This window comes from Peromyscus californicus, unplaced genomic scaffold (genome assembly GCF_007827085.1).
Source record: "Peromyscus californicus insignis strain IS unplaced genomic scaffold, ASM782708v3 Scaffold_11__1_contigs__length_118956290, whole genome shotgun sequence".
In the NCBI taxonomy this organism is placed as follows: Eukaryota; Metazoa; Chordata; class Mammalia; order Rodentia; family Cricetidae; genus Peromyscus; species Peromyscus californicus.
In genome coordinates, this window is record NW_026294402.1 from 86,655,536 (window position 1) to 86,682,930 (window position 27,395).

Genomic DNA, 27,395 nt, shown 5'->3' on the forward strand with positions numbered 1-27,395 from the left:
ACAGCTGTCTCATGATTTTTGACAAAAACATCATAAAGAAAAATAGCCCTGGCTGGTCATGGTGGCACCTACTAGTACTCTGGAGGAGAAGTAGGGGATTTGAGGACCACCGGGATAAATCCTCAGACTCTCCCATCCCCAAACAAACAAACCAAGGAGAGCAAATCTAAACAAAAAAGAAGAAACGAAAGCATTCCTGAGTCCCAGACTCTGAGGAATGCCGTGGAGTCAGAGTTAAGGAAATTCCCATGAGTTCGGAGCTGGGAGGGGGGCGGGCAGTAAGGGCCCGGGAGCTCAGCTCGCGGTTTGGCTGGGCTTCACCTTGGGTGCGGGGGCGTACCCCTCCGGAAAGGATTGAAATCTTTTTATATGCAAAACGCAAAACTCAGGAAACGAAACCTGAGCCACGAGGTCACCTTAAGGTGCTCTTCTCCCTCCCTAACTTTTGTGGCGTGTGGCACCTGTCCTTTTCACAGAGGGGTCTGGAGAGCAGAGCCAGGGCGGGTTCCAGGATTCGCTGCTCAACAACGGTAAGCCAGCTGCCCTGTCTGTCTCAAGAGGATCTGTGGCCCTCGCAGGACACAGAAAACACAGAAGCCCCAGAAAGAGGAATCTGAGGGTGGAGATGTGGCCTGGAAGTTGGGAAAAGTGTCCTAGACGCCTGGAAAATGGAGGTGGGCACAGGGGCAAGAAAGAGACTGGCTGGAGAGGTAAAACGTAGCTCAGTAAGGTTTGCCTGCAGGTGGGTAAGGGTTTCGGGTTATTTTTTCACGCGTCTTTTAACAAGGAGACAGTTCTCCCATTCTCTAGCGTGTCTTTAGAGGGGTCTTTTGTCTTTCCGTTTCAGTCTTTGGGTTGTGAATGAGATTTCATGTTTAATTCGGGGAGGGGGCCCTATCTCAATGGAGGTCATCAGCCTTGTCCTGACATCTACTGTCTACATTTGTAAAAAATGTTAACTGTAGAGACAAAAGGCCAAAATAAAAACGCCCCCCTCAACCCGAATAATTAGTCCTTGACTACTAGTAGCTGGACCTGGTACTTGTGAGAGCACAGACAAACATTAGAGATTAACTTCTAATGGCCCAGACACCTCACCTCCAAGGGCCACCCTCAAGAAGGACAGTTATGTGCTATAAAACATATTACTTAACAAGACGATGGAGTGCACACAGTTGAAATGCACAGAGCGTGCATGTTAACACCAAGTAATTTTTTTTTTTCTCGAGACAGGGTTTCTCTGTGAAACAGTCCTGGCTCTCTTGGAACCCACTCTGTAGACCAGGCTGGCCTTGACCTCACAGAGATCCACCGGCCTCTCTCTGTCTCCTCCTGCGCCGCCACCACCCCGCTAACTGTTCTTATCTGTTTCCGACATCCATTCCCTCTCAGGAGGGTCATTCTCTGTGAGAATCTGCTTGTTTCTGTCTCTCTTGAAGCAGATGTTATTAAACTTTGTAAAAATATCAATTCTGGTCTGGTGACTGCTTCTACCTCCTACTCTGCTTGTCATTAACCTGGCCAGAGTATACGGTTTGTGCAGGGTGTTTTCAGACATTCCCCATGCCATTTGTGACACAGGAGGCCAAGATACAGATGTTCATATGTCATAAATAATGCCTAGGAAGTAGTAGATGGCTCTTTTCTGCTCATTTTTCTCTTCATGCCTAGCATCTGATACCACATCCTGCTTGAAAAGATCCCATCAGGCCCCAGTTCAATTTAGTAATACTGCTTCACAGTTCAGTGGAACTCTGAATCAAGGCCAGCATGGAGGTATGTCAGAGGAACAAGTCACAAATCCCACTAGCTCTTGAACAGTAAATATTAATGGAGCCCACACTGTGGTTCTGGCATTCTAGAATGCCAGATGCACAGGAGAGGCACAGAGGTAGAAAGAAGTGGGTGGATTAGCTCACTAGCTTTCCGCTCAGGCTTTCTGAATGTGACCCTCTCTCTCCACTGCTTCGTATCTCCAGACCCTGAATTTCTTCATATATACCCCCCTCAGCTTGTTGCAGAAATTGTGCAACTAGTACAGACCTAAAGGATTAAATTGATTTTACACCAATTGTTGTGGAATATTATTTTAAGGTGTGTTACTTTTGTTTATGTTGCATTTGTTTAACTCTGTGGAGCTGTGTTACTACTGTGCTTGTCTAAAACACCTGACAGGTCTAATAAAGACCTGAATGGCCATAGCAAGGCAGGAAAAAGGATAGGTGGGGCTGGCAGGCAGAAAGAATTAAGAGAAGGAGAAATCTGGGAGGGGCGTAGAAGGAAGTAGCCAGAGAAGGAGGAGGACCCAGGGGCCAGCCACCCAGCTACACAACCAGCAACAGGGTAAGAAAGAAAAGTATACAAAAATAGAGAAAGGTAAAAGCCCAGAAACAAAAGATGAGCAGGCTAATTTAAAGTTAAGAAAAGCTGGCAAGAAACAAGCTAAGGCCAAGCATTTTTAATTAAGAATAATCCTCCGAGTGAGATGTATTTGGGAACCCAGTGGCAGCTCCACCCCCCCACCCCCCCACCCCCCGAGAAAGCAAAAACAACAACAATGGACTTAAAATATAAGTTGTTAGAATAGATGCTACCACTTCATAAAGGACTGAGTGAGAGCTGGCTTTTATTATGTAAATATTTAAATACTTAAATAGGAAATGTTTGTGTAAGTGCATGTGTGTGCCCATTTGTCCTAGCTGATATATAATCTACATTCAAAGTTTATGAATAAAAGTCTCTAAGATGCTATCTACAGTTGTTCCTACGCATATTTGCTTCATCTTAGAATGTGAAAGTGGATTTTGTTAGAAAGTTTTACTGTTTTAAAGCATACATTTGCATTTAGCCAGATTTCTCCATTAGGGCACTTCTAGCTTATACCGTGTTCCCAAGGCATCTTCTAGCCCAAATTTGTGCAAACACAATTATTCTGGCTCCATAGAACAGTCACCCAAACCACAGTTGAACAGCTCAAGTGCGTGTCTTTTTAGATGTTAACCTTTCAAATGCACAAACCGTATTTACAAACATTGCCAGGAGTGCATGAACATTATTTCGCTTGCAAATTATTTTCATTAATTTTGCCTCAATCTCTGACCTACTGTCTCCTCTTTCCCTCAATATAGTGTCTCATTCTCACTTACCGGTGGGACATTAGAGACTTAGTATTCTGGCGATGGCCTCAGGAACAGAAGAGAGTGTTGGCAAAGTAAGCTGTAATGGGTTACAAACTTTGGGCCCTAATCATGTAAACTGGTTTATCTTGAATCACTTGGGATGGGAAATTTTGTTTTTAGATGCTTAGCTAGTAATTTCTCATTAAGTAGCCGAAACCTACTTTTTACTTATTTGATTGGCATGATAGTTTTATGATATTTCAGAAATACTTTTTGGAAGCTGTAAAAGAATTTCTTGATTTCTGGGGCATGGGTTGAAAAGCTTTACTAAACCATGAATTGTAGAGACAGGTCACAACCCCCACAGCATTCTCCCTCTCCTTGCTGGGAGAGCGTAGAAATTATGCAGTAGCTCAGAACGTGAGTATAGCCTTATGGTTTTTTAACAAAATGATGCCTCAGCTTCCCCTGAACATCTTCCATGGTTCAGAAGATGTGTGTGATCATCACATTGTGCCTAAAATCCTGTTCCGGTGCTATGATGATTCATGTGGCATGGAACATAGGATAATTCTACCCGAAACTTCAGGAATGCATCATGGATATTTCTTCTTTTCCTGAAGTTTTTTGTAATTCTTTTTCTTTCATGGGAGGTATTTTATAACGATGATGTAAATATTAGCCAGTTCATTAAGTCAGATGTATACCTAGCTGTTTTCAAACCCGAGTGACAGGCCTGAGAAAAGGTCCATGAAGATGGAGAAAACTGCCAGGCCATGGTGTCACAGGCCTTTAATCCCAGCGCTTAGGAGACAGAGCACGCGGATCTCTGAGTTTGAGGTCATCCTGGTCTACAGAAGGAGTTCCAGGACAGCCAGGGCTACACAGGAAATCCCTGTCTTGAACCCTGCCCCCCCAAAAAAGATGGAGAAAAATCAAAAGATCATTATAGTAGCACACAAGAGGGAACACAAAGCAAGCCTTGACTGAGTATCTGGCTTTATTCATCCGGCACAGAGTTGCTCATTTTAATTGGCCCATGTGCAGATAACACTTACAAAAGCACCTAGAACTTGGAAGCACAACTCCTGGCGTACCATTTTTAATGCTTGTGATGTTGTGTTACTGCTGCATTTAAAATCTGTAGTACTGTGAAGACATGTATTGCTTCGCTTTCACAATAGGTTCTCTCCCTCAGTAACTTACATGCAAAGATGCATAGGAAGAAGGAAAGAGGAGCATGAACTAATGGACATACTTTAGAGTCTGTTCTGTGCAAAGAGTGAGCAATTCTCACGGCGCGAGAGTAAACACTGCTTATTCTCATTGGTGCACAGAAGGCAGAGACCACCGACTTCTTAAGATCCACCTGACACACAGTTTACAGATTCTCATCCTTCCAGCATGTTCTCAGTTTCTAACTTGGAATAGACTTCTCACCTTAACATAGCTAAACATAAGCTGAGATATTTTTAAACTAGAAAAGAAGTATTTCCACCTCATATATACAGATGTAAAGCCAGATGCTTTTCTGCGTCCCACCTGGTCCCTCCTGGTCCCGCAGCCGCTTATAAATTAATCGTTCAGAGGCTTGATATTAACTACAAACTAGCCTATTGCTCAGGCTTATTACTAACTAGCTCTTACAACTTAAATTAACCCATTTCTGTTAATCTTAAGTGTAGCTAGAGTTTTCCTGCCTGGCCCACAGTCAGGACAAATCTCTCTCACCTGCCAGTCCTATAGCCGCTCAGACCCGACCAAGTAAACACAGAGACTTATATTGGTTACAAACTGTATGGCCATGGCAGGCTTCTTGCTAACTGTTCTTACAGCTTAAATTAATCCATTTCTATAAATCTATACCTTGCCACATGACTCGTGGCTTACCGGCATCTTCACATGCTGTTTGTCATCGTGGCAGCTGGCAGTGTCTCTCTAACTCAGCCTTCCACTTCTCAGCTTTATTCTCCTCCTTGTCCCGCCTATACTTCCTGCCTAGCCACTGGCCAATCAGTGATTTATTTATTGACCAATCAACAACACACTTGACGTACAGACCATCCCACAGCACTTAAGTATTGCCACGTGGCTGTGGCGTTACCGGTCTGCTGGCATGTTGCTCCTTCTGCAGCTGGATGGCATCTGCCAGACTCCGCCCTTCTCCCTGCCTACTTCTATCTTGCCTTGCCATAGGCCAAAGTAGCTGTATTTATTAGCCAGCGGGAACAACATATACTCACAGAGTATAGAAAGACATCTCACATCAATAAAGTCCAAAAATTATAATCCTAATTCAACTGTTAACTGAACTGAAAATAAAAAAATAATTAAAAATTTTTAATATAAAATAAGGAAAACTTGCCTACACCTCTCCTTGTAGAAATCATTTATGATTTACCTTTAGATATACTTTGGTGCTTTTCTGACATGAAGGTAAGGTGAGAATGATGGGCAGTAATCCATAAAATTACTGTTAAAATTTGTTGAAGTTTGCAGAACCTTCATTAGCCAAGCATCAGCAGTAAAGAAAGCTATCTTTAAAAAAGGGGGGGTGGGGGGATAAATTGAAACTTTACAGACAGGTTTAGTATATTCTGTTCATAAGGGACACTACCCATTTCTGCCCCTGGTTCACTGGACTCTCCCCAAAGGCTTTCAGAAAATTGTTAACCATCATGGGCCAGCCACCAATTTCTAGTCTTTCTGAAGAAAACCTAGCATGGGAAGAGGGTCAAACCCAAAGGAGTAACTGGCTAGATGAGGCTATACCAGATAGCTGAAGACTAGTCCATGGATCTGAGTGTGTAGCCCAGGACACCTTGACTGAGCTGAATCTGTCAGCTTGTCTGTTTGTGACATGCTAACAGAAGGTCTTCTATTCTAGGACTGTTTAAATCATGGACAAACACTGTGAATCGTTTCAGTATTCTCCCTATTAAGTTAAATCTACTTGCCTGTTTTCTGCCACAATGTTTTATCCTTTATTCTTTGTTTTGTTTGCTTTTTTTTTATGCTATAGAATCTAATGCCTATTTCAATATTTCAATAACAGAAGATATATTGCAAAAATATTCAATGCCATGAATTTTTTCCTTAAAGCTTTTGGGAAAGCTAAGTATTAGGTGTGTTGGTGAACATATTGTATATGTAGAATGCATTTCAGATGGGATAGTTTTATGCTTCTGTGTACATTTTATGTACACAAGGCTTATTCTAGTCAAACAAATTAAAAAAAATGATTAACTGTAAACAACTAGTCCATTCCAGCAAGTCCTCAGACTCACGCCTTTGTATATTTTCATAGCACTGATTTGAGTGAGCACCAGTCATAATGCTCTGCTTTTTCTCTCAGGAAATTTTTAAATAAAATGTGTGTCTATCAAATGCTAACAAAAGAGTTTTGCCTTATTAGACTTTTAATGTTCTCATCTAAGGAGAACAAAAGGCTTTTCTGAAATGATCTTAATTTTTTTCTTTTGTCTTTGTTGAAATAGCAATAAAATGATGCATCTCAAATCAACCTAGCCTTGATGGCTAGATAGACCATCTCCCTCATATTTGCCCCAAGGAGTTGATCTTCATTAACAACTTCATCATTGACTTCATGTAAAATTCCACAAAAGGCTTTAAAATGTAAACTTACGTTGACCGAAGTTACTTTATATATTAGAAACTTTATGGTAATTCACTTCAATTTAGAAAGATTCATTTGGCTAAGGTCACATTTAATTTTTTTGTTTCCCACACATGCAGTTGTATGTGCATGCATATGTATGTATGTGTGTGTTTATATGCCTAAATAGAAATTCTGCATAAATGAGAATTATGCATATAATGCACAAATAGGAATATATGTATGTAAAAGGAAGGTGATAGCTTCAAGATAAATTGATAATCCTGTTATTTTATGTTAGTGGTACAGAAATTAACCTGTAATTATTATATTTTTGGTATACTTGAACATCTGCCCATTATCTTAGTTTCTCTTTATCAATTCCTCTTGGGATTCCTGAAATTAGAATCCTTTCTTTGCTACCTAAACCCCAGAGACTATGAGTTCCCGACTCACTGAGACCATCTGGTCCTAGTTATATGCGTGCAATTTATATCATTCAGAAGGTGAGGATTGTTACAGGGCACCAAAGTGTGTTATTCCGTTCAGCATAGATACCATCAGAGCTGGAGTGTGTTTTCTTTAGATGTGCTCTGAGACCCAGTGTGAGAGTAGGGGCTACAGGCAGGGCTTTAACAGATTGAAGAACTAAGTAAGCATCGAGGCCACTCATCTACAGCAGAGAAGTAGGTTCTAATGGAATGGCCCATGGTATTTCAGAGATCTGTGACAACTTAGGGTATATTAAAGGAAGTTGGGCAAGGGATTCTTTGTTTCCTGAATTTATGTGGTTGCCATGGACTCTATACTGCTAAAGCTGTTGTGAAACAATTTGATGAGAAGAATGGCTTCAGTCTAGTCTTTCTCATGAACACACATAAATGAATGAGTTGAGTGACATTTAAAAGTCCACAGAAGAGTTACATTCAGAAAATACCAGTTTAAAAGCCAGACTGTTTCCTTCTATGTTAAGGCCATGTTTCTATAACTCAACAATGGAAACATTTGAATTTATGGTCAGTAACCCAACAAGAAGTGGAAGAGAAAATAAAGTAAGTATAATGACTACTAGATCACAATTATTGTAATGACAGAGCCGTCGTCACCCAGAGTATAATCAAAAGTAATACAGAAGACGCTCCTTCGTATTTATTGATACTTGAGATGGGTAAATGACTCACTAGAGAGACATGACTATATCTGCATATAGTAAGCATATAGTGCATATAGTAAGATGATTCAAGCCATAATATATAGAAGATAACATGGTAATATGCTACTTGACGATAACTGAATAGTATAGTTTTCAGAAATCAGTTACCTGTAACTTAGAAACTTTGTACACTTCAGCCCCAACAGTGCAGGTTCAGGGTAAGCATAAAAATGGCAATACAGAAGGGTATGTACTAAAGATTTATTTTGTTTTCTTACCTGTGTGTATGTGTGTGTGACTATATGTGCAGATACCCCCAGAGGCCAAAAGAGTGTTAGATCCACTGGAACTGGAGTCTCAGGCAGTTGTGAACTGCTCAGTGTGAATGCTGGTATCAGAACTGGAGTCCTCTGAACAAGCAGCAAGTGCTTTTAACAGTTGAGACATCAGGACCCTAAAGTTAATTCTCAAGGCAGTGATTACAAGCCACTTAATTCATAGTTTAATAAACGATTGTCTTCAGTTTGTACTCTCCTGGGAGGAGTTAACGGAGGAATTGGAGTGAATATAACAAAACTACATTGTATGAAATTCTCAAAGAATTCATAAAAATAGTTATTAAAAAGCAATTCACACTTCTAGCTGTACCATCACCACATACAGGGAGTTTTATTACTTTCTACACTGTCTATGTACGCATACTTTTAAAATTATCTTGGTTCTGATGTCACATATGAAAAATCCTGGGGATTCAGCCTCAGTCCCAGAACTGCCTCAAGCTACCTAGAAGAGAAGTTGCTGCAAACGGGATTCTGTTACATGCTGGCTCCAGTACAGGCACAACTTGATGTGTTGACTTTACTTTGCACGTTTCAGTTCAGCACCGCACATTATCTTAGCACTGTGCACTCTCTTCCCAACGCACATCTCATTTGAGCTGATAAACATGTACCTCTCTCTGAACTGCAGGCATACAAATGGAGGCTCCTCGCCCAGGAACACATTTGCCAGCTGGGTATGCCCCTCAGTATCCACCAGCAGCATTCCAAGGTAAAATACTCGTTGCAGAAGAAAAAAAAATAGTACTAAGCAATTGATGTTCCCAAGAAAGAAAGAGGTGATGACTACCTACGTCTTTATTTTAGTAATTATTGTTCTTAAAATTGCATTGAAGAAATGTTAGTGACCTAGGTTTTTGTTTTGTTTTAGACTATACATGCTTTTGAAATAATTTTTTTTATTTATAAAGGACAGTAAACATTATGAAGAACTAATGCAATACACATATTTATATTTACTCATGAAATATAATATTGTTAATAAATTAAATATTGATACAGATAGTAAGTAAATGTTTTGTTGGCTGTTCGTCTGTGCTGAAAATTGCTTCATGTGATGATATTTAGGAGGTTTAACTGTGGGTGTCTTTGAACCGTGAAGTATTTAGAATTAATTGTACTCAATGAAAAATAACAGAAACACAAAACTGGAAGCTGCTTACAACAGAAATGTCACCATTTCATAGAACCCTCATTTTCATGTTGTAACGCATACAAAGGCTTTACTCCTTTATACATACTGCCCCATTCTTCAGTCATATATAATACATACCAGATGTTCATTTATCTTTTCAAAAAGTAAACTATTTCAGAGACCTGGGAAACGCAATTGTCAGCATTACTGGACTTTTGTAAATGCCAATGCTGATGGTGTACCCAGCTTTTCCAGTCGCAGGCTATCCAGATCCTCAGTGAGCACACTGGGGATTAATATCAAAGGTGTTCTGGTTGAGCAGAAGGGTACATGCGCTTCGTTTTCTTTTCTGAGTAAACAGATTGACTTGGGAGTTGAATGGCCTGTGTAATTGTCTTAGAAAATTCCCTGTGGGTCGTGGGTCTTATCCAGATGTTTGCAATTAAAGGAATAGGAGCTGGCTAAGCTCCAGAGCTCTAAGGCAGCACTTCACAACCATGGCTGTCATTAATTTTCATTTAAAAATACTAATACAGAGAACATTCACAGGGCAATTAAACCACACCTCTAAACAATGGCTGGTAATTTCCAAAAAGCCAGGTGGTTCTAATGTGAGGAGGCCTGGGTGGAAAACGTCTGTTCTCATAGACACAATACTTGGAGAATTCCTAGATTGTCCATAATTTAACCTAGGCGCCCACAGAACAGTTTAATTAACCTTATATCTAATTGAAATTAGGCATACATGTTAAATTCAGTCAGTATCAGTCATGGAGTATACTAGAAAAGGTAGCTTGGTTTAGGTTTAGAACGAAAAATCTGTTCTTCCACCCAAAAAGCTGAGAACTGGAAATGATTAACTGCCTTGTGATCTCTTGGGCCAGGCCATATTGAGCTCATACAACCAGGACAGGAGGTGACTAATAATCTAAATGACCCTTATAGCCAGAGTCTTCCCCCAAACTCTCGCAATCAGAACCAGAGGTGACTAATAGCCCAGATGACCTCTAAGCTATCTGTTTGACCAAGACTAGGCCAGTCCCTCCATAGGCCCTTAAGCTAGTACATGCAGTATATTTCTAGAACCCATCTTCTTGGAAGAACCACCAACTTCCTGTGTTGAGTTTCAAAGTAATTATGCTTCCTTGTGCATTGGGGGTTGTATTACACCAGGAAATTATTTCCAAATTGTATTGTGTAGATGGATTTTTCTTTGGGCCACCAGCTTACAAATAATGACATGGGGGACTTACTATTAACTATAAAAGCTCTGCCTTAGCTTATGTTTTTTCCTACCTAGTTCTCATACCTTAACCCATATTTTTTAATCTATGTTTCGTCAAGGGGCTTGATACCTCATCTCTGTACTACCCGAAATTCCCGTCTACCTCTCCTGCCTTGCTATCAGCCATTCAGCTGTTTATAACACCAGTCACAGCAATACATCTTCACGCAGTGTACAGATATCTCAAAAACAATACTGGGCTTAAATACATTGAAAATAAACCACCTGTTATTAGACTCCTGGAAGTCTAATGCAGGTTGATGAAGTCAATATGCACCAGGTTACCATTTTTATCTCTTTGGCATGGTTTGTGTCCCTGTGTGACACCTGCAGGGACCCCCTCAGTCCTCCTGAAGCAAACAGCAATAAAAGTCATGAATGGGGGATAGAGATTTATGTACTTCTGGTAAATTAATGCACTCAATAAAAAAAAATAGTTTTAGAGGCCCCTCCAAAAATTAAAATGGAACTATCGCATTCCTTCATAGAGGAATCTGTCAGCATACCACAGGTAAACATTTATGCATTCTTATTATTATACTATTTGTAACAGCCAAAGCATGGTGTCACCCTAAACGCTTATCAACAGATGAATGAAGAACATGCACACACACATACAGGTTTTATTCAGTCTGAAAGAAGAGTGAAATGTCATTTGTAGAAGATGGATGAAACTACACAGCACCGTATTAAGAGGTACAAACCAGGCTGGGTGTGGTGGTGCACACCTGTAATCCCAGCACTTGGGAGGCAGAGACAGATGATGGATCTCTGTGAGTTTGGCCTACATAGCAAGTTAAAGACCTGCCAGCCAGGGCAGTACAGTAAAACCATCTCAAAAAACAAATATGAAAAAATGAAACAAAACAATAACAAACAAACAAACAAAAAACAGAGAGAAGGAGAGAGAGAGAAAGGCCAAATTTCAAAAAACAGATATCCCTATTTTATTATTATTATTTTTGTGTGTGGAATGTAGATTTAAAAACATGTCTATGTAAGATCAAAAGCAGACTCAGCTATTTGGGGCACTACTCAGAACCCAGTGGGAAGATACAGGGCGATACACAAGAGGGTGATGGAAGATGAATTGTGAGCCAAGGAGGTGATATGATATGTTAATGTCCCCATGCAACGTGTTACTTTGTCTGCTAATTTAGTTTTTAAAATGTGATCTGCTAATTTAGTTTTTAAAATTTAATTTAGTTTTAAAATGTAAAAGTTGCTCTAAACTGTGTGTGTGCATGCATGCATATGTGTGCTTGTGCACATGGATGGTGCATAAGTAGGAGCTATAAAGAGAGAGAGCATATTGTAGTTCATTTCAGAGGTCAGATTAAAAAAAAATTGTCTAAAACCCAATAACCAGATAGAAAATCAGTATGATCCAGATTCACTCCGTGGTGACAGAAACACCTGTGCATCTGGCTTGGGTCTCATTATGTGGTGATATCTAGTTTCATACATCTTCCTACACATAATTTCATGCTTCTTTATGACTGAATAAACCATTATTCATAACCATATTTAGATTCATAATATCTGTAGCTATGTCCCTATTTATACCTGTGTGTGTGTGTGTTGAATTTTCTTCATCATCTGTTGGTAGGCAGATTGTACATCTTGGCATATATGAATAGTACAACAATAAACTTAGTTATTTATTCTTCATACCTATAGTTAGAAGAAAGTATAAACCACAAATACTTCATTGAAAAGTCTTCAACATCGTAGACCAGAACTTCTGAGTGGAGAGGTTGCAGGATACTTTTCCATAAACTGATACCTTTTCTCTATGAAGTTGCAAATCACTTTTTTTTTGCTATTATTTCAGGACCTCCAGAACATACCGGACACCCCACACTCCAAACTGACTACCAGAGTCTCCAGTCTGGTTACTCAGGACCTCGGGCTGGCTACACAGTCTTAACAGCTGGCAGTGAAGGTTATAATGCAACCCAGCTTCCTATTCAAAATAACCAGACTATCGTCCTTGTTAATACCCAGTGGATGCCAGCACCACCACCTCTTCATAACTGCCCAGCTGGGCTAGAATACTTAAGTCAGGTAAATCCGGATCCTCAGAACTCACAAAAGACAAAAGTATATTTCTATTTCTAATTGACTTGGACAACAAATGAATAATTCACCCAAGCATGACATTTTCCTCTGTATCTTCCGGTTGCTCATAATTCCCCTAGAGGAAGTTCACTTGCTAAGTGAAATATGAGATAATTGTATTTTCTTTTCCTGCGAGTTCAGCCTGTGATAACAGCCAACAGGAAGTATTTATTGTACAGTATTCTAGTCATTGTCCCAAGTACAATCCTCACAGAAAATATGTGACCTGTGCACAAGATAATTATCACCGTTCTTTGGTAGCGGAAACTAGTATCAGAAGATGTTAACTGCTTTGTTGAGGCTCAAAAACCAAGGAACAGTCATTGTGATTACTTTTTAAATGTGGACTTTGGTAATGAGCACAAAAGCCTTTTACCCCAAGACTGACCTACAGCCTTGGAATTTGAGAAAAGAATATTTAAAAAAAAATTTATTATTATCTTTAGGTGATACCTGAAAAAGAGCAATTTTTAAATTTTTTTCTTTGTTTCTGTTGTTGATGGGTTTTTGTTGTTGTTGTTTGTTTGTTTTTGTTTTTGGTTTTTGAGACAGGGTTTCTCTGTGTAGCCCTGACTGTCCTGGAACTCACTCTGTAGACCAGGTTGGTCTTGAATATGAGATCTGTCCTCCTCTGCCTCCCAAGTGCTAGGTTTAAAGGTGTGCACCACCACTGCCCAGAAAGAGTAATTTTTTCATATATGTAGTTTTATAGACTATAAAGCTGCCTTTATTCTTTAGAAAATTCAATATTGTAAATGTCTCCAGTGAGGGAAGAAAGTCAGGGTTTTGCTGAACTATAGTTCAGTGATGATGAGCTTTAGCAAAAATATGAAGTGTGAAAAGTCAGTGAGGTAAAAGGGCTGTGAAGTTCACCCAGTCTATGAACACATCCAGAGGGCCCTGTCATAGCCAAGCCATCTCCAGTCTGTCTGGCACACATGGTACCAACATGTCCTGTGTGTGTTCAAACATCAGACTTGGAAATGTTCAGTCATTGTGAATGCTCATCCATCAAGGGGACATCATTATCAATTGATACACACACATGGCTAGGGAAATTGCAGAGAAGGAGACAGAGATGATGTAGAAGTAGGAGAATAAGTGCTGTGAAATGCTATCTTTTGGATGTAGTATGAATATTGAACTCATGAACTCACAGCAGCAGTGTTTACCTACAAAGACCTGAACAAGATGAGCCAAGCAGAATTCCTCCACTGAAGCTGGAAGGGATCCTGAGTCCTCATCCCTAACTGAGGAGCTCTGGACACGTGATAGCTGCTGGGGAAGGAAACTCGCTCTTCTTTGGGTGTGATCACTAGTGGACTTCCCATCCTCCAGTGGATGCCTCCACACCTATGTACACATGGGCAGCACTAATTGGACTAAGTGGAGTATTTAAATAGAAGAAAGAAGAGAAATTTTCAGTCCTAATTGTGATCTTTAAAAAAAAAAAGACATTTTTAATCAAGGCAAATAAAATATTGAGGAAAATTATCACTTACAAGTGATAGCTTCCTATAAGAAAATGATTTGAATAGATAAATAAATTCTCAATCTCGTCTTCTGGCAAGAACATTGTTTTGTAATTTATGGGAATTCCGTTATAAATCAGCTTTATTTGACTTACAAATTCTTGCTTTTGAAATGAACAATTTAAACAAACTGGTACGGGTCTGGAGAAATAGCTCAGAAATTAAGAACAGTTCCTAGTCTTGCAGAGGACCCAGGTTTGATTCCCAGCACCCAGGTTTGATTCCCAGCACCTACATGGCCACTTAGAACCATCTTCAGCTCCAGTTCCAGTGAGTCTGTCTCCCACTTCTGGCCTTTGCAAGTACTGCATACAAGGAACACACATACATGTAGGCAAAACATTCATACACATAAAAATAAATATAGCTTTAAATAAATTTGTGTTAAAATATAAAAATTTAATGCTATACCAAATAGAATGCAAAGTGTGAAATGTTGCTCCTCCTGAGAATTGATAGATGACTCCATGCACATTCTCTTTTCCGGAACAGATAGATCAGATTCTGATTCACCAGCAAACGGAACTTCTGGAAGGTGTGTATCCGTTGTATTGATGGTATTTCTACAAACAGGAGCCGTTTATACAGTTATGGGCCTGCCAGTTGCCTCTCCTACAGCACTCTTTTGTGGAAGGTTCAGCTAGGAGGCTACAGACATCTCTCTTCACTGTAAAGAAATTATGAATGTCATCTCCTGTCCACTTCTGAGAAGTAGGAGTCGGGTGATCAAAACGTCCTGTGCTGGACATGTGTTCCCATGAGATCTCACTATTAGAAAGGAAACAATCGATGCTTGTGCTCTTTCTCTGCTTGCACCAGGCTAGCCTCGCCCTTCACCTAACTCCTAGCACTTAGCCCCTCTCTGCCAATGTGTGACCAACTTGAGACTTGAGTGGAACCTCAGGCAATGGTTTGGCTCCCAGAGTGAATGGTCCTTAGGAATTAGGACAGTGATGATCCTTTGTAAAGTCTTTGTTAGTAACCCCAGCTTCTGCTGGAAGTACAGAGGAGGTCTGTAGAATCTGTACATTGTGGGCTGTGGATTCCTAGCTGAGGTGCAACACGTTTGGTGTTGGAGGGACTGAGCACAGCCCCCCAAGGCTGCTCCTCACAGAACGCTTCTGGAGTGCTTCCAGATGCTTCCTTGGGTCCAGTGTCCCCAGATGCAAAAATAACTTAAGACACTGCTAGGTACATCACCACACCTACCAGAAGGCAGCCAGGAAAGATGTATAAATGAGTGTCCCCTTCTAGCTAGTGGGGCATTATGAAAAGTTGGCTGGAATCCAGAAAACACCTGTGCTGGAGGGCCAGCCCCAGCGATTCACAGGTCCCGAGAAGAGGTAAGGTGTCACAAGGAAAGAAGTGAGTCAGGCACGATGATGGGGAGAATATTGCAGACTGACTAGCAATCGGGTTGCTTCTTTATTTATACAGATTCATTAGAAAAAGACAGACTCACGATTTTTCAAAGGATATAGATTACATCATTTTATCTCTGGACATTTGTTTGATTTTCTATAACATGTCCAGGGTCATAGCATCAGTTATAATTAATAAGTACAGATAGAACTGATTTTGCTTTTATCATAGTCCCATAGCCCCATTTCAAAGAACCTATAGACTGTTTTTGGTAGGGCAAGAATACTTAATATATAACAGCCAGTTTCCATGGCCTGATGTCCTGTTCAGATTCACTTCCAGCTTCACTCTCCATTTTCACATCTGTGCTTTTAGAAAAATCCTTCTCAGACTGGAGAGGTGCCTCAGAGGTTAAGAGCACTGTTTGCTCTTCCAAAGGTCCTGAGTTCAATTCCCAGCAACCACATGGTGGCTCACAACCGTCTGTAATGAGATCTGGTGCCCTCTTCTGGCCTGCAGGGATACGTGCAGACAGAACACTATACATAATAAATAAATAAATCTTTAAAAAAAAATCCTTCTCATTGCTTTTGCTCAAATAGAGTGGAAAGGTATATATGTGTACCTTGATCAATAGTTTGAGGTATATGTGTGTATATGTGTACGTATATATATACACACATACATATACAGACTATAAACATAATCACTCTGTAAGCTCCAAAGCAAAACTCTGCCAGATGAGAAGACTGGGCATTTATCCACACACCTAGCCCCTCCTTCTCCCTCATCACTCCACCACCACAGACACTGAAGCCCCCTTATGATAGTCCATGGAGGTGGAGATGGAGCTTGCTCCCTTAGGAAGTCTCAAATACGGGCGACGTCTTTCCTTCTTACCTTCATCTTCTTCTCCTTTCCCACTGCCGTGTCCTGAGTCCAGATCATCTCTGCACTGCTTGTCTCCCATTTCCCACTGTTCCCGGCAGCCTCAGGCACACCTTCCCACTGCTACCTTAGGAGAGAGTCACTGTTCCTAGCAAAGTGGTGAATGTGGTTTCCCCTGTGTGTTTTTAGTCTTAACAGGCTTTGAAACAAATAATAAGTTTGAAATCAAGAACAGCCTTGGGCAGATGGTTTACCTAGCTGTGGAAGATACTGACTGCTGTACTCGAAACTGCTGTGAAGCATCTAGACCTTTCACCTTGAGGATCCTGGATAATCTGGGCCGAGAAGTCATGACTCTGGAGAGACCCCTGAGATGCAGTAGCTGTTGCTTCCCCTGCTGCCTCCAGGAGGTCAGTGTGAAGTTCCCACAGCAGCCAAGAGGGAGTGCAACAGGAGTTTTCAAGAATGCATTAAACCTGACTGTGTGGCTATGGTTACATTCAACATGCACTCTTCCTGCTTTTGTAGATAGAAATCCAAGCTCCTCCTGGTGTGCCAATAGGTTATGTGACTCAGACCTGGCACCCTTGTCTGCCAAAGTTGACTCTTCAAAATGAAAAGAAGCAGGATGTTCTAAAAGTTGTTGGTCCGTGTGTTGCATGTACCTGCTGTACAGACATTGACTTTGAGGTAAGAAGTATCATAATGTTCATAGGATGTGCTTTCCTAACATGAAAAGAATATATTCCTATAGGATGTTCCCAATGCTTTACTTAAATAGTGTGAGTTGATGTGTGCCTATCCAATTAATGGTCATTTAATTTTTCATAGCAAAGGTCATTACTCTGATTAAAGGTTAATGTGGAGTATCCTCAGTGTCATGCAAACACAGGCCAATTCAGATAAATAAGAAGGAAAAGAAAACCTTCCAGCATTTAAAAATTCTATAGCTTTTGCTAGTGATTTACTGAATGGCTAGACTGTTACTGTGCAAATATGAGGCCCTGGACCTGGATCCCAGCACCCACAGGGAAACCTTAGTGTGCAAGTATCCACCTCTACTCCCAATTCAGGTGTGTGTGAGGGGGAGGTTTCCTAAGGCTTGCTGGCCAGCTAGTCCAGCTCAATAGGAAAAAGTCTGTTTCAGCACGAGAGACCTGGTCTCAGTAAGGTGGGCTGTGATAAAAGACACCTAACTTTGACCTCTGACCTCTGTACTCACCTTGTCATACATACCATGCCCACCATGCACAAACATGAATACATTAATACACACACACACACACACACACACACATACACACACACAGACAGACACAGACAGAGAGAGACTCTTCTTCTGTTAAAACAGTATTACTCATTTTAAATCTAAGAGTAACCAAGACACTTAAAGCATTTCCAGGGCCCTTCTTTTTCCCTCAGTCTGCATTATAAACCTCACCAGCTCTTGGGAAGGGACACAAATTTTGTCACTTGGAATTCTTGTCAAAACCCCACTGATGTAATGAAGCTTCAGTGTGGTGAGTAGAAGCCATGTCTTTTCTCTGGTGTTTCATTTTCCAAATTTTCCATGACCCGGAGTGAACTTCGGCTTGAAAAATCTGGAATAGAAAATTCCTGAAACAGGACTTAAGCTGTAAATTACACACCCTCTTCCCAGTAATGTGAACTAACCTCAGGCTGTCCTGTTCCATCCTGCCTGGATGTGAGTCATCTTCCTGCACACCCTCCCAAAGGTCCTTCCTGGTAGCCTCGGAGGGGCCAGTCACGAAGCCCGCTCCTGTGCTTTCTCAGTGCAGAGGTCCAGCACTCTTCAGTCAGTCGCCTAAGCAGCCACGTGACCTCTGCAGCCACATGACCTCTGCAGATGTCATCTCACTACCTGGCACTGTTCAACTCCCTTCCTCAAGAAATAATAGAAAATAAGACCTTTTTAGGAACATACTCATTCCCATAATGTTTTTCATAGATTATTATCTTTTTTAATGTTTCACTAATAGGTTATTTTTTTTAACAGTTCAGTTCTCCCAATTCATGAAATGAACTCTATAACAGAAATATAATAATAGGAAACAGTTTCACATACATAGAGCTCAGCAGCATCTATAGGCTTCCAGCAGGATCTTGGCCCATGCAGCTCTTGCATAAGGCACATTTCTCTCTTTATATACATGACATAGTTCTTCTCTGGACTCTGATAAACCCTTGCAGGATATTAGGCCATTGGAATTTGAATATGTTTGACGTTATAAGATTTCTACAACAAATGTTCTAGCCAGGCTCATTGCTCTATTTTTATTGGCAAGCATTTAAAGATGGGGAATTTGTTAAATTTAAAATCCATGTATTTTTCTTGGAAAATCAAAATGAGGAGAAATTGGACTCAATTTCCACACAGAGGAAAGAATCTTCGAAGCTGTGTAGAGCTGTCACTTTGTGGAAACTCCTCTGGTACTCCAACCCCAGATCTCTCAAAGGTTTCTGCTTTCCAGGGTCATTCAGTTTTTATAGCGCTTCCTGTATTCATATGGACACAATTTCTCTGAGAATCTGGGTGTGTTAAGGTGGCTTTCTCCTCTTACAGGATTCATGTCTAAGGACAGAGCTGAGAGTTTTAAGAAAATACCCATAACAGAAAAATGTGTCTGTGATATGTGTATATAAAAACACTTACGAACATTTGTAATGATAATTATTCATATAGAACATTATGCCTGTGTGAGGGTCAGAGAAGGTAGTAAGTATTTAGTTACAACATATAATAGATTTCTTTTTTTAATCAAGTAATGCTATTAAGGGAAATTTTGCTTCCATGCTTAATTTAAAAAAACAAAACAAAACTGGATTTTATGATATTCTTAATGATCATGGATACCTTCAAATACCCGTTGCCTTAAATGAGTTACTTTCTTTATGACAGATTTAGAATGATGATATCTATGTCCTGTCTTTGACAGAACTTAGAAAGGCCCATTTGTTCCATTTCCTGTAGAGTTAGTGATGGCAGTGTTCATGTCTTAAAAATGGGAAATGTTCCTATGAGCCACTAACAATGACTTTAGAACTGTGAGTAGAGCAATAACAGTTATTGTTATGCCAGTTCATTAATTCAGAGATGGAAGTGTCTTGTTCAGGTGTCTTGTTTAAAATGCTACCTGGGCTCTGATGATCTGATTTCTACCCACAGGGCTAGTGGTGGAAGGAGAAAAATGACTTCCCCAAGTTGGTCTCAGACTCCCACACCTACGCTAGGTGTTCAGGTACACACACACACACACACACACACACACACACACACACACACACTATAAAAAAATTCTTAAATTTAGCTAAAATTCCTTTTGTTCTGGTTACTTTTGACTGTAATTTACAATTCACGTTTCTGATCATCCCTCCAGCAAAACTGCATATACATCTGAAAATAAATTCAGTTAATTTTAAGGTACTGCTTTGTAAAAACCTGGTAAATAGTTATATGTTGATCTTTAGTTTTGGGTTTATGATGCTGACAAATTGCCACTTATCTTCCATAATATAATTCACACTTCAAACATGTATATGAGATGTTATGACTGAATATAAATGCTTAAATGACAGCTATTGCACATAAAATACTAAAATATTACAAAAGAGGATTTGTTTTAAGCCAGCTCATCATAATGTCATATCTGATGCAACTATAATGGTTCATGACTTTAAATCAAAATCACTGTGTTCTCATCATGGCCTTTTAGGTCAGCTGAGTTTCTGTGCATTGTTGCAAGCTCATGTAGATGGTGCTAACTTGGTCCAGGAGGTAACCTCCCATCTGCTCAAGGAAAGTGTGTCCTAGGACTGTACCCACAGCAGCTCAGTGAGGGATACTGCTCATTGGATGCACATGAGAGCAAGCCAGTTAGCCATGGTGAACACTCAAGTCATCTGCCATACCCTGTCATCAAATTAGATATATATGAAAACCTAATTTTCATGGACCACAAAGTGTGGATGTGGAGTAAAGGTACTATTCTACAAGCAATAATTTGTGTCTTCATTCATATTAGAAGTAAATCACATTTAAGGTACCATCCTCCTCCAGCCACACCAAGATGTTGACTACCTCTGAATGTCCCCATGTGTACTTGGTGGATCCTGTCTGAGGCCTGGGCTTTAAAGGAGTCTGTTCCCTCCTCTGATGCCTTTTGCAAGTTTAGAAAGGACATACCTCCTCCTCATTTGATTCATGCCTATGTATACATACTTTGGTGAGCATACATGCCCTCTATGGAGTGGCTTAGTTAGTGCCCTATCTGTTCTACTGTAAAATGGGGCCTTAGACTTTCCACCCACAGAGCCCCAAATCGGAACCTTTTCCACATTGGAAATCTGATTTCACATGCTTCTCTTCTTATATTTTTTACTCTGCACTTGTTATTAAGTCCTACCCCATCCCTGCCCTGGGAGCCTTCCATGGAGCTTCTTGTTGGTCCCTTCCACTCACCAGCTGGTCTTTAAGTATTTCTTGGCTTTTTGCATTTCATGCCCCACACTGCCCATTGCCCCATAGGTAGCAATGTGCCTCTGCCATATTTACACATGTGTGAAAGCTATGCTTCTCAAAGCAGATAATCTAACAAGAGTTTCATCTTTTGTCTTTTCAGTAGTCTCTAGAAATTTAAGAAGAGAAACATTTTTGAAGATAATTTAAATAAAGCATTTGCCCGGCTTTACTCCAGTTTTGAAAGTAGACTTGCCATACACATCCTACAAATCCTTACGCTTTTCTTTTCATATGTAGATCAAGTCTCTTGATGAGCAATCTAAAATTGGCAAGATCTCCAAGCAATGGTCTGGTTGTGTGAGAGAGACCTTCACAGATTCAGATAACTTTGGGATCCAGTTCCCCCTAGACCTTGACGTGAAGATGAAGGCTGTGACACTTGGGGCGTGTTTCCTCTTAGTAAGTCTATTCTTGCTAATCCTTGGTAGAAATTGTTCCATAGTGATTGGGCAGATTGTGTGTCCCAAAGTGACATTATTATACTAATGGGTTTTACATAAGGTTCTGCTTTATTATAGCTCTTTAACTGCATGTAATCCTGAAATTTGGATATGGATGACTATTTTCTCTCTGAGGAGTCTATACATTGTCACAAGGCAAGACACAAATTTTATTATTCAGAGTTTCTTGTCTTTCAGATTTTATTTTAATAAAACATAAACTTAGAGATTTGTGGAAGTGTTGAATATGTACTTAATTAGAAAAAGTCTGATTGAAATGTACATGTTCAATCATTAAATTATCATCTAATATATAACTATAAATTACAATAAAGTTTTATATGCAGTCATGCCTCTAACTTTCAATTTCTAGAATATTCATGGATTGAAGAGAGAAATTAATTTATACATTTATATACCCAGGTATCCGGGCAGTTCAAATAAATCAGACATTCATGATCAGTATTTGCATAGTACCCTAGGGGATTCCAATATGCAGCCAATATTGATCATTACTGGAAGAAAGCAATAGTCCTCAGCCTTAACTACACAGTAGAAATACCTAAGAGACTTCAAACTCTCCCTGCCTAGATTACAACTCTACTAAATTCAACTCTTCAGTTTTATCCAAGCTTTTAGTCTAGATAGAGTTCTAGCTGGTTCCATTATGTAGCAAGGTTTGAAACATGAGATATCTTAAATACTGATGTGGAGATGCAATCAAAAGAAAAACAAGACTTGTGCAGCCCTGCAGTCTGTGTTCTTCCACCAAACAGATACAAAGTAAAATAAAACAGGATGTCACCATAATACCTATTGTGAGTTGTGTTTGGGCATCAATTCAAGAAAAACTATATTAAAAAGACATAAGAATTCAAGTAAATATAAACAGTGACTGGCTATTTGATAGTATGGAGGATTTATTCTGGTATTTTAATAAAAACAGTTGTCCCCATCTGCATCCCTTCAATATGAACTGGTTTGATAAAAGATTTTTGCTTTTAAATAATGTGGATAGGAGAATGGGGTTGTATGATGAAGTAGCTGGTAGACATAGCTTACTCATATTAACCATTATTGAAGCCAAATGAGCAGGTGCTGAGGGTTTTTGCACTAATGTTCTTTATTTGAGTTATGTTTGGTTTGTTTGTTGCAAAAAGGTTAAATAAAACCAACATTTTATGTAAACAAAGAGAATGTGTGAAAGCAAATTTGGCCTTAATTTGGGGAAAATATTTTAAATCAGGGTCTGGGCATGTGAAAGACCCTGCATTTAGGGGAAGCACATAATCTTCAGTTTTTATGGTGACATGAAACAGGGTTGGAAGGGGAATGGCAATTGTTTTCTCTGGAAGAGACTTTATAAATAGGAAAAAAGAAAGTTCTGAATGTTATGGCAAAGAAAACACTGTATGTTCAGGTGTCCCCACAATAGATAATAAATGAGATGATAAATATGTGTATTGAACTTTCTACAATATGAGCACATATTGAAACACCACCCCATGTTCTGTAAATGCAAGCACATTTTGTATCAATGAAAATGTGTTATTGCTGCTGAGTTGCTACTGTTGGTGGAATAAAAGAACAGAAAAAGTGGGAAAGAAATAAATTCCATAAGATTTGATAGTTATAGAAAGGAAACAATAGGTAGGTTTAGAGGAGAATTGCTGCCCCTGAGCCAGACAGAAAGCTTGATCTTTATTTCATTCTGCATGAAAAGGCTACATCAATAGAAAGTCTAAAGCTGACCATGGATCTCATGTTAATTAAGCCATTGCATTGTTAGAGAGAAACTAGAAGTTAGGGAATGGACAGGAGGTGATGAGCACTGGTGGCTCTTCCAGAGGACCTGAGTGTGAATTCCTGCACCCCATGACAACTAAGGACCACCTATTAGTCCAGTTCCAGGGGATCTGACGCCCTCTTCAGGCCTCCATGGGCACTGCTTGCACAGACATGTGTGGAGACGCAACACTGATAAATGTAAACTTAAATCATTAACAAAAAAAAAAGTTTCAACTTAGGAAGAAAGATGGAAAGATTTCAAAGGAAATATGAAAAATATTTAGAGAAAGTATGAGGGAGTTAATTAAATTGATACAGACATGGAGAAATAAATACAATTACAAAGTTTAATTGCTATTGTAATCAGAAGGGAAAGGTCATGCTTCTTTATAGACTTTCCAACATTTACCCACATTACATTCAGTTTATCTTGGATGACATTAAGTCATTGGGCATTAAGTGCTCTTAGCTTTCTGTGTCTGAGAACAGGCCATGCTTTGTTTCTGAAAAACTATTTCTATGTTTTGTTTCTGTCTAGGATTACATGTTTTTTGAAGGCTGTGAGTAGGAACGAAGTCACCCGTGTGGTGGGGATTAACGAAGATGACAGAGAAGCGTTGACGTCTCCACAGTGAGACCATGTATATGGGAAACCGGTGGCTGTATTTTTCTATATTGAAATTTCTCAGAATTAAGCTATAATACATGAGGCACAATGGATACAGTTTTGCTTTCTAAATGACAGTTTATCCTCTACATAATTGGAATAGCCATAGGCTTACTTCCTTATACACATCTAAATTATTCACTGAATTAAAGATAAAAATGAAAATGTATATTTAGAAATAAAACATTTTATGGAAAAGTAAGTTAAATCATAATCTGATTTATTTCTCATTTTCTATTCCATTTAAACCTTGCTAGTGTAGTTATAAAATTATACTTGATTTTATCAAATCTAGTTTATTTCTTACAAAAAATATGATGTTATTTTGAAAATATATATTTTGAAAGCTTTTCTAAATGTTACTATTTTGTTGCCTGGGAAATACTACTCAATAAAGTGCAAATAAGAAAAAGTAAGGTGTATTTTCTTCTGTCTTTAGGAAATAGCACTAAATGCCCTTTTAAAATTTCTACTATTATAAATTTTAATACTGTAAAGTCCTTAACTTACCAATTTTAAATGCTTTTCAGTGACATGTTTTTCTGCCAAGAAACCCTAACTTTTAGGACTCACTCTTTTTATAACTTTACTATTGGTACACTGTTTGACATTACCGTTTATATTCAATTATTAATTGGGAACCTACCATGGATATGGCCAGGGGACAATTTGATCTTGGCTGTCCCTCAACTAAGAATCAGTCTCCCAGGTCACTCTAGTTTATGTCACGTTGACAATGAAAACTAACCATGACATCAGGGTGTTTGTTTTACCAAGATTTGGGGCTATGGCTATGATAAAACTTAATCATGTACTCTTAGGTCTTTGGGACTGGATTGTGGGAAGAATGTGGAAAAGTTTGAAATTTAGGGCTACAAAAATTAAAAATGCTGTTAGCAAAGCTGAAGTGGCCATTCTGGTGGGTGTTTCAATGACCAAAAGGCAGTGAAAAATTTGGACTGTTAAGGCCTAGTTTCATAGGGCAACATGAACACTTAAGAACAGGGCTAAGACCATTCATGTTCTATTCTGACAAAGAGTCTGGTTTTACTTTGACCATATTCAGAGAATTTGAATTAACCTGAATTCAAAAGTTATGGCCTGATTTGTATGGAAGAGGACATTCTAAGGCAGGATGTTATTGAAACTGTTTCTATTGTAATTTCTCACCACAAACATTCAGATTGTCTGTGAGAGAAAGCACTAAGTTCAGTACAAAGAAATAAAAAATATGAAGCTCCACGAGGAAAAAGCATATAACCAGGCTTAAAGCTGTGAACAACAGAGAACTATTGGCTCCTGGAATCTCACCATTAACGGAGCAGAACACCAAAGTCTGAAAACCAGAAGCAACATTTATTCAATAACACGGCGGGGGAAAATTCTAGCTTTTCAAGTTTATAGAGAATAATTTGATTCTGTAGCCCTGAGGAAGGGCTACAAGCTCCTTTTTAGAGCACACAGGGCAGAGAGTACATTTTGAGATTTATGGCATTTTGAGAGTCTCAGTGTCTTGACTTGAGCTAGCACTCTCAGGGTACCTCTGAGATGGAGGGGGACCCAGGATTTACTACTTCTGATTATAGCGTTTTAATTTAAAATGTCATGGGTTCATTTAAATTGCCTTTCCCCTGCCTGGGAGAATGTAAGGTGAAGGGTCAAAGTGGCTATCTGCCCTAACACATTCAAAAATATGCATATAGGCTACAAGTGTACAATTGTTTTTACATATTCCTGGGCTCTTCAAGAACAAATAACAAAGCATCTACAATTGCTGAAGACATTAGCATCATTAACAATAAACCCCCTTTCTCTGCACTGGGACAGTAATAAAGGTGACCCAAGAGCAAGATCCCCCCCATCAAAGGCTCCAGCTTGTGGAAAATGAAAACTTCAGAAAAGGAGAGCGCCTGAATTGACAATGTAGCTTGGGGGACGGGCGTCTTGTCTTCTCCGAAGCCACTGCCTAAGAAACAATTTCCAGTGCCAACACACAGAAGCGGATAGAGTTGTGGACTTTGAGGAAGGGAAGGGCAGGCTCCAACTTGGAGCCGGACTTGGCAGTGTCGTCCGTGTGCTAATAGTTTTGAAGGCATGGAAGATAGAAGATTGGACTGTAATGGAAAACAGCTCAGGCTGACCAATGTGGAATGACGATGGAATATCTGGAAGGAGGGCTCGATAGTCTATGTCATGAAGCTGAACATGTTAAGCTAAAGTTACCAGTGGAAAACCCAGAATATCGAAAGTGTCAGGAAAATGGTATGTGTATGGAGAGCTACAGGCCTAGAATGAAGCCAGTCCAGGCTAGATGTGTGGAAGGCAACAGAGGCAGACAAGCAGACTACCCAAGCGCTTTGGAGTCCAGTTTATTGTACCTTAAGCCCCAGGTGCCAGACATGAAAATTTTAGAATAGATAATTTATTCTGCTGGATTTTGTTTTGTTTGGTATGACTGTTCCTACTGTAACTGTTCCTTGGTTCTTTCACTTTAAGAACAGAAAAGTTTATTCTGCCATTGTATGTTGAAAATAATACAACTTACTTTTGGTTTTATGGGAGCTGAAAGTGAAGAGATTTTAGACTTTCAAAGTATTGAAACTATTAATGACTGGGATTTTCAGTGTAATAATGTATTAGGTATTATAAGATGGTTATGAATTTATGGAGATAGGTTGTAGGTTAAGGATTAAATGTCATTTGTTTGAATGTCAAGTTGACAAGGGGTACATTTGTGATGGTTTAATGTTAATTGTCAGTGTCACAGAGTTTCGAATCACTTGGGAGATGGGCCTTTAAGCATGCCTACATGGGATTCTCTTGACTATGCTAGTAGATGTCAAAAGACTCATCTTGACCAAGGCAGGGCTGTGACCTGGACTATGTAAAATAGAGAAAGTGAGCTGAGCACTAGGAAACATTCATTGCTCTGTTTCTTGTTACATATTCAAGTTAATCTTCAACCTATTTTCCGTGTTTGTGTGATTTTAAATGCCCCTATTTGTGCCAAAAAGTAGTTTAAAAATTTACCTAAGCCAACTAGATCTGGAACACTAATGCTTAATTCTGTTTCTCTACTAAAGAAAATGTGGTTTTAACTGTGGATTATGAGTTTGTATCATTAACATATTGATTTTTTTCTGTCTGGCAGGGCTAGAGAACAAACAGTGGCATATTTGTGAGATAAAATTGTGTTTTGTTATGGTGTGTGTGTGTACATACTTAGAATTAGTTGCTTGGAAACATTTCAACTTTAATTACACATTACCAGCAAAAGGAGTCATTGGAGGAATAATGCAGAGAAATTTCTTCTTACCTGAACTTTACAGAGTAAGTTGGATCCCAATTGATTTCTTATCCTTTCTAGTTCCTACTCTGAGAACAGAATGTATTAGACTATGTGATTTATAA

General features: G+C 39.4%; 1 protein-coding gene across 2 annotated transcripts; it reads left to right on the forward strand.

The window, feature by feature from the left end:
* The first annotated feature begins 85 nt into the window (after window positions 1-85).
* On the forward strand, window positions 86-27,082 carry LOC128096814 (phospholipid scramblase 2). 2 transcript variants are annotated; one of them, XM_052716832.1, is made up of 9 exons: window positions 86-530; window positions 1,672-1,776; window positions 8,858-8,938; window positions 12,481-12,713; window positions 14,792-14,834; window positions 16,739-16,959; window positions 17,078-17,239; window positions 21,327-21,488; window positions 23,856-27,082. In XM_052716832.1, the coding sequence occupies exons 3-9, from the start codon at window positions 8,866-8,868 to the stop codon at window positions 23,883-23,885; spliced, it is 924 nt and encodes a 307-aa protein (XP_052572792.1). In that variant the 5' UTR covers window positions 86-530; window positions 1,672-1,776; window positions 8,858-8,865; the 3' UTR covers window positions 23,886-27,082. The 2 variants fall into 2 exon arrangements, with proteins under 2 accessions (XP_052572792.1, XP_052572783.1); XM_052716823.1 differs by lacking the exon at window positions 1,672-1,776 and having other exon boundaries at window positions 89-530.
* Window positions 27,083-27,395: the final 313 nt, after the last annotated feature.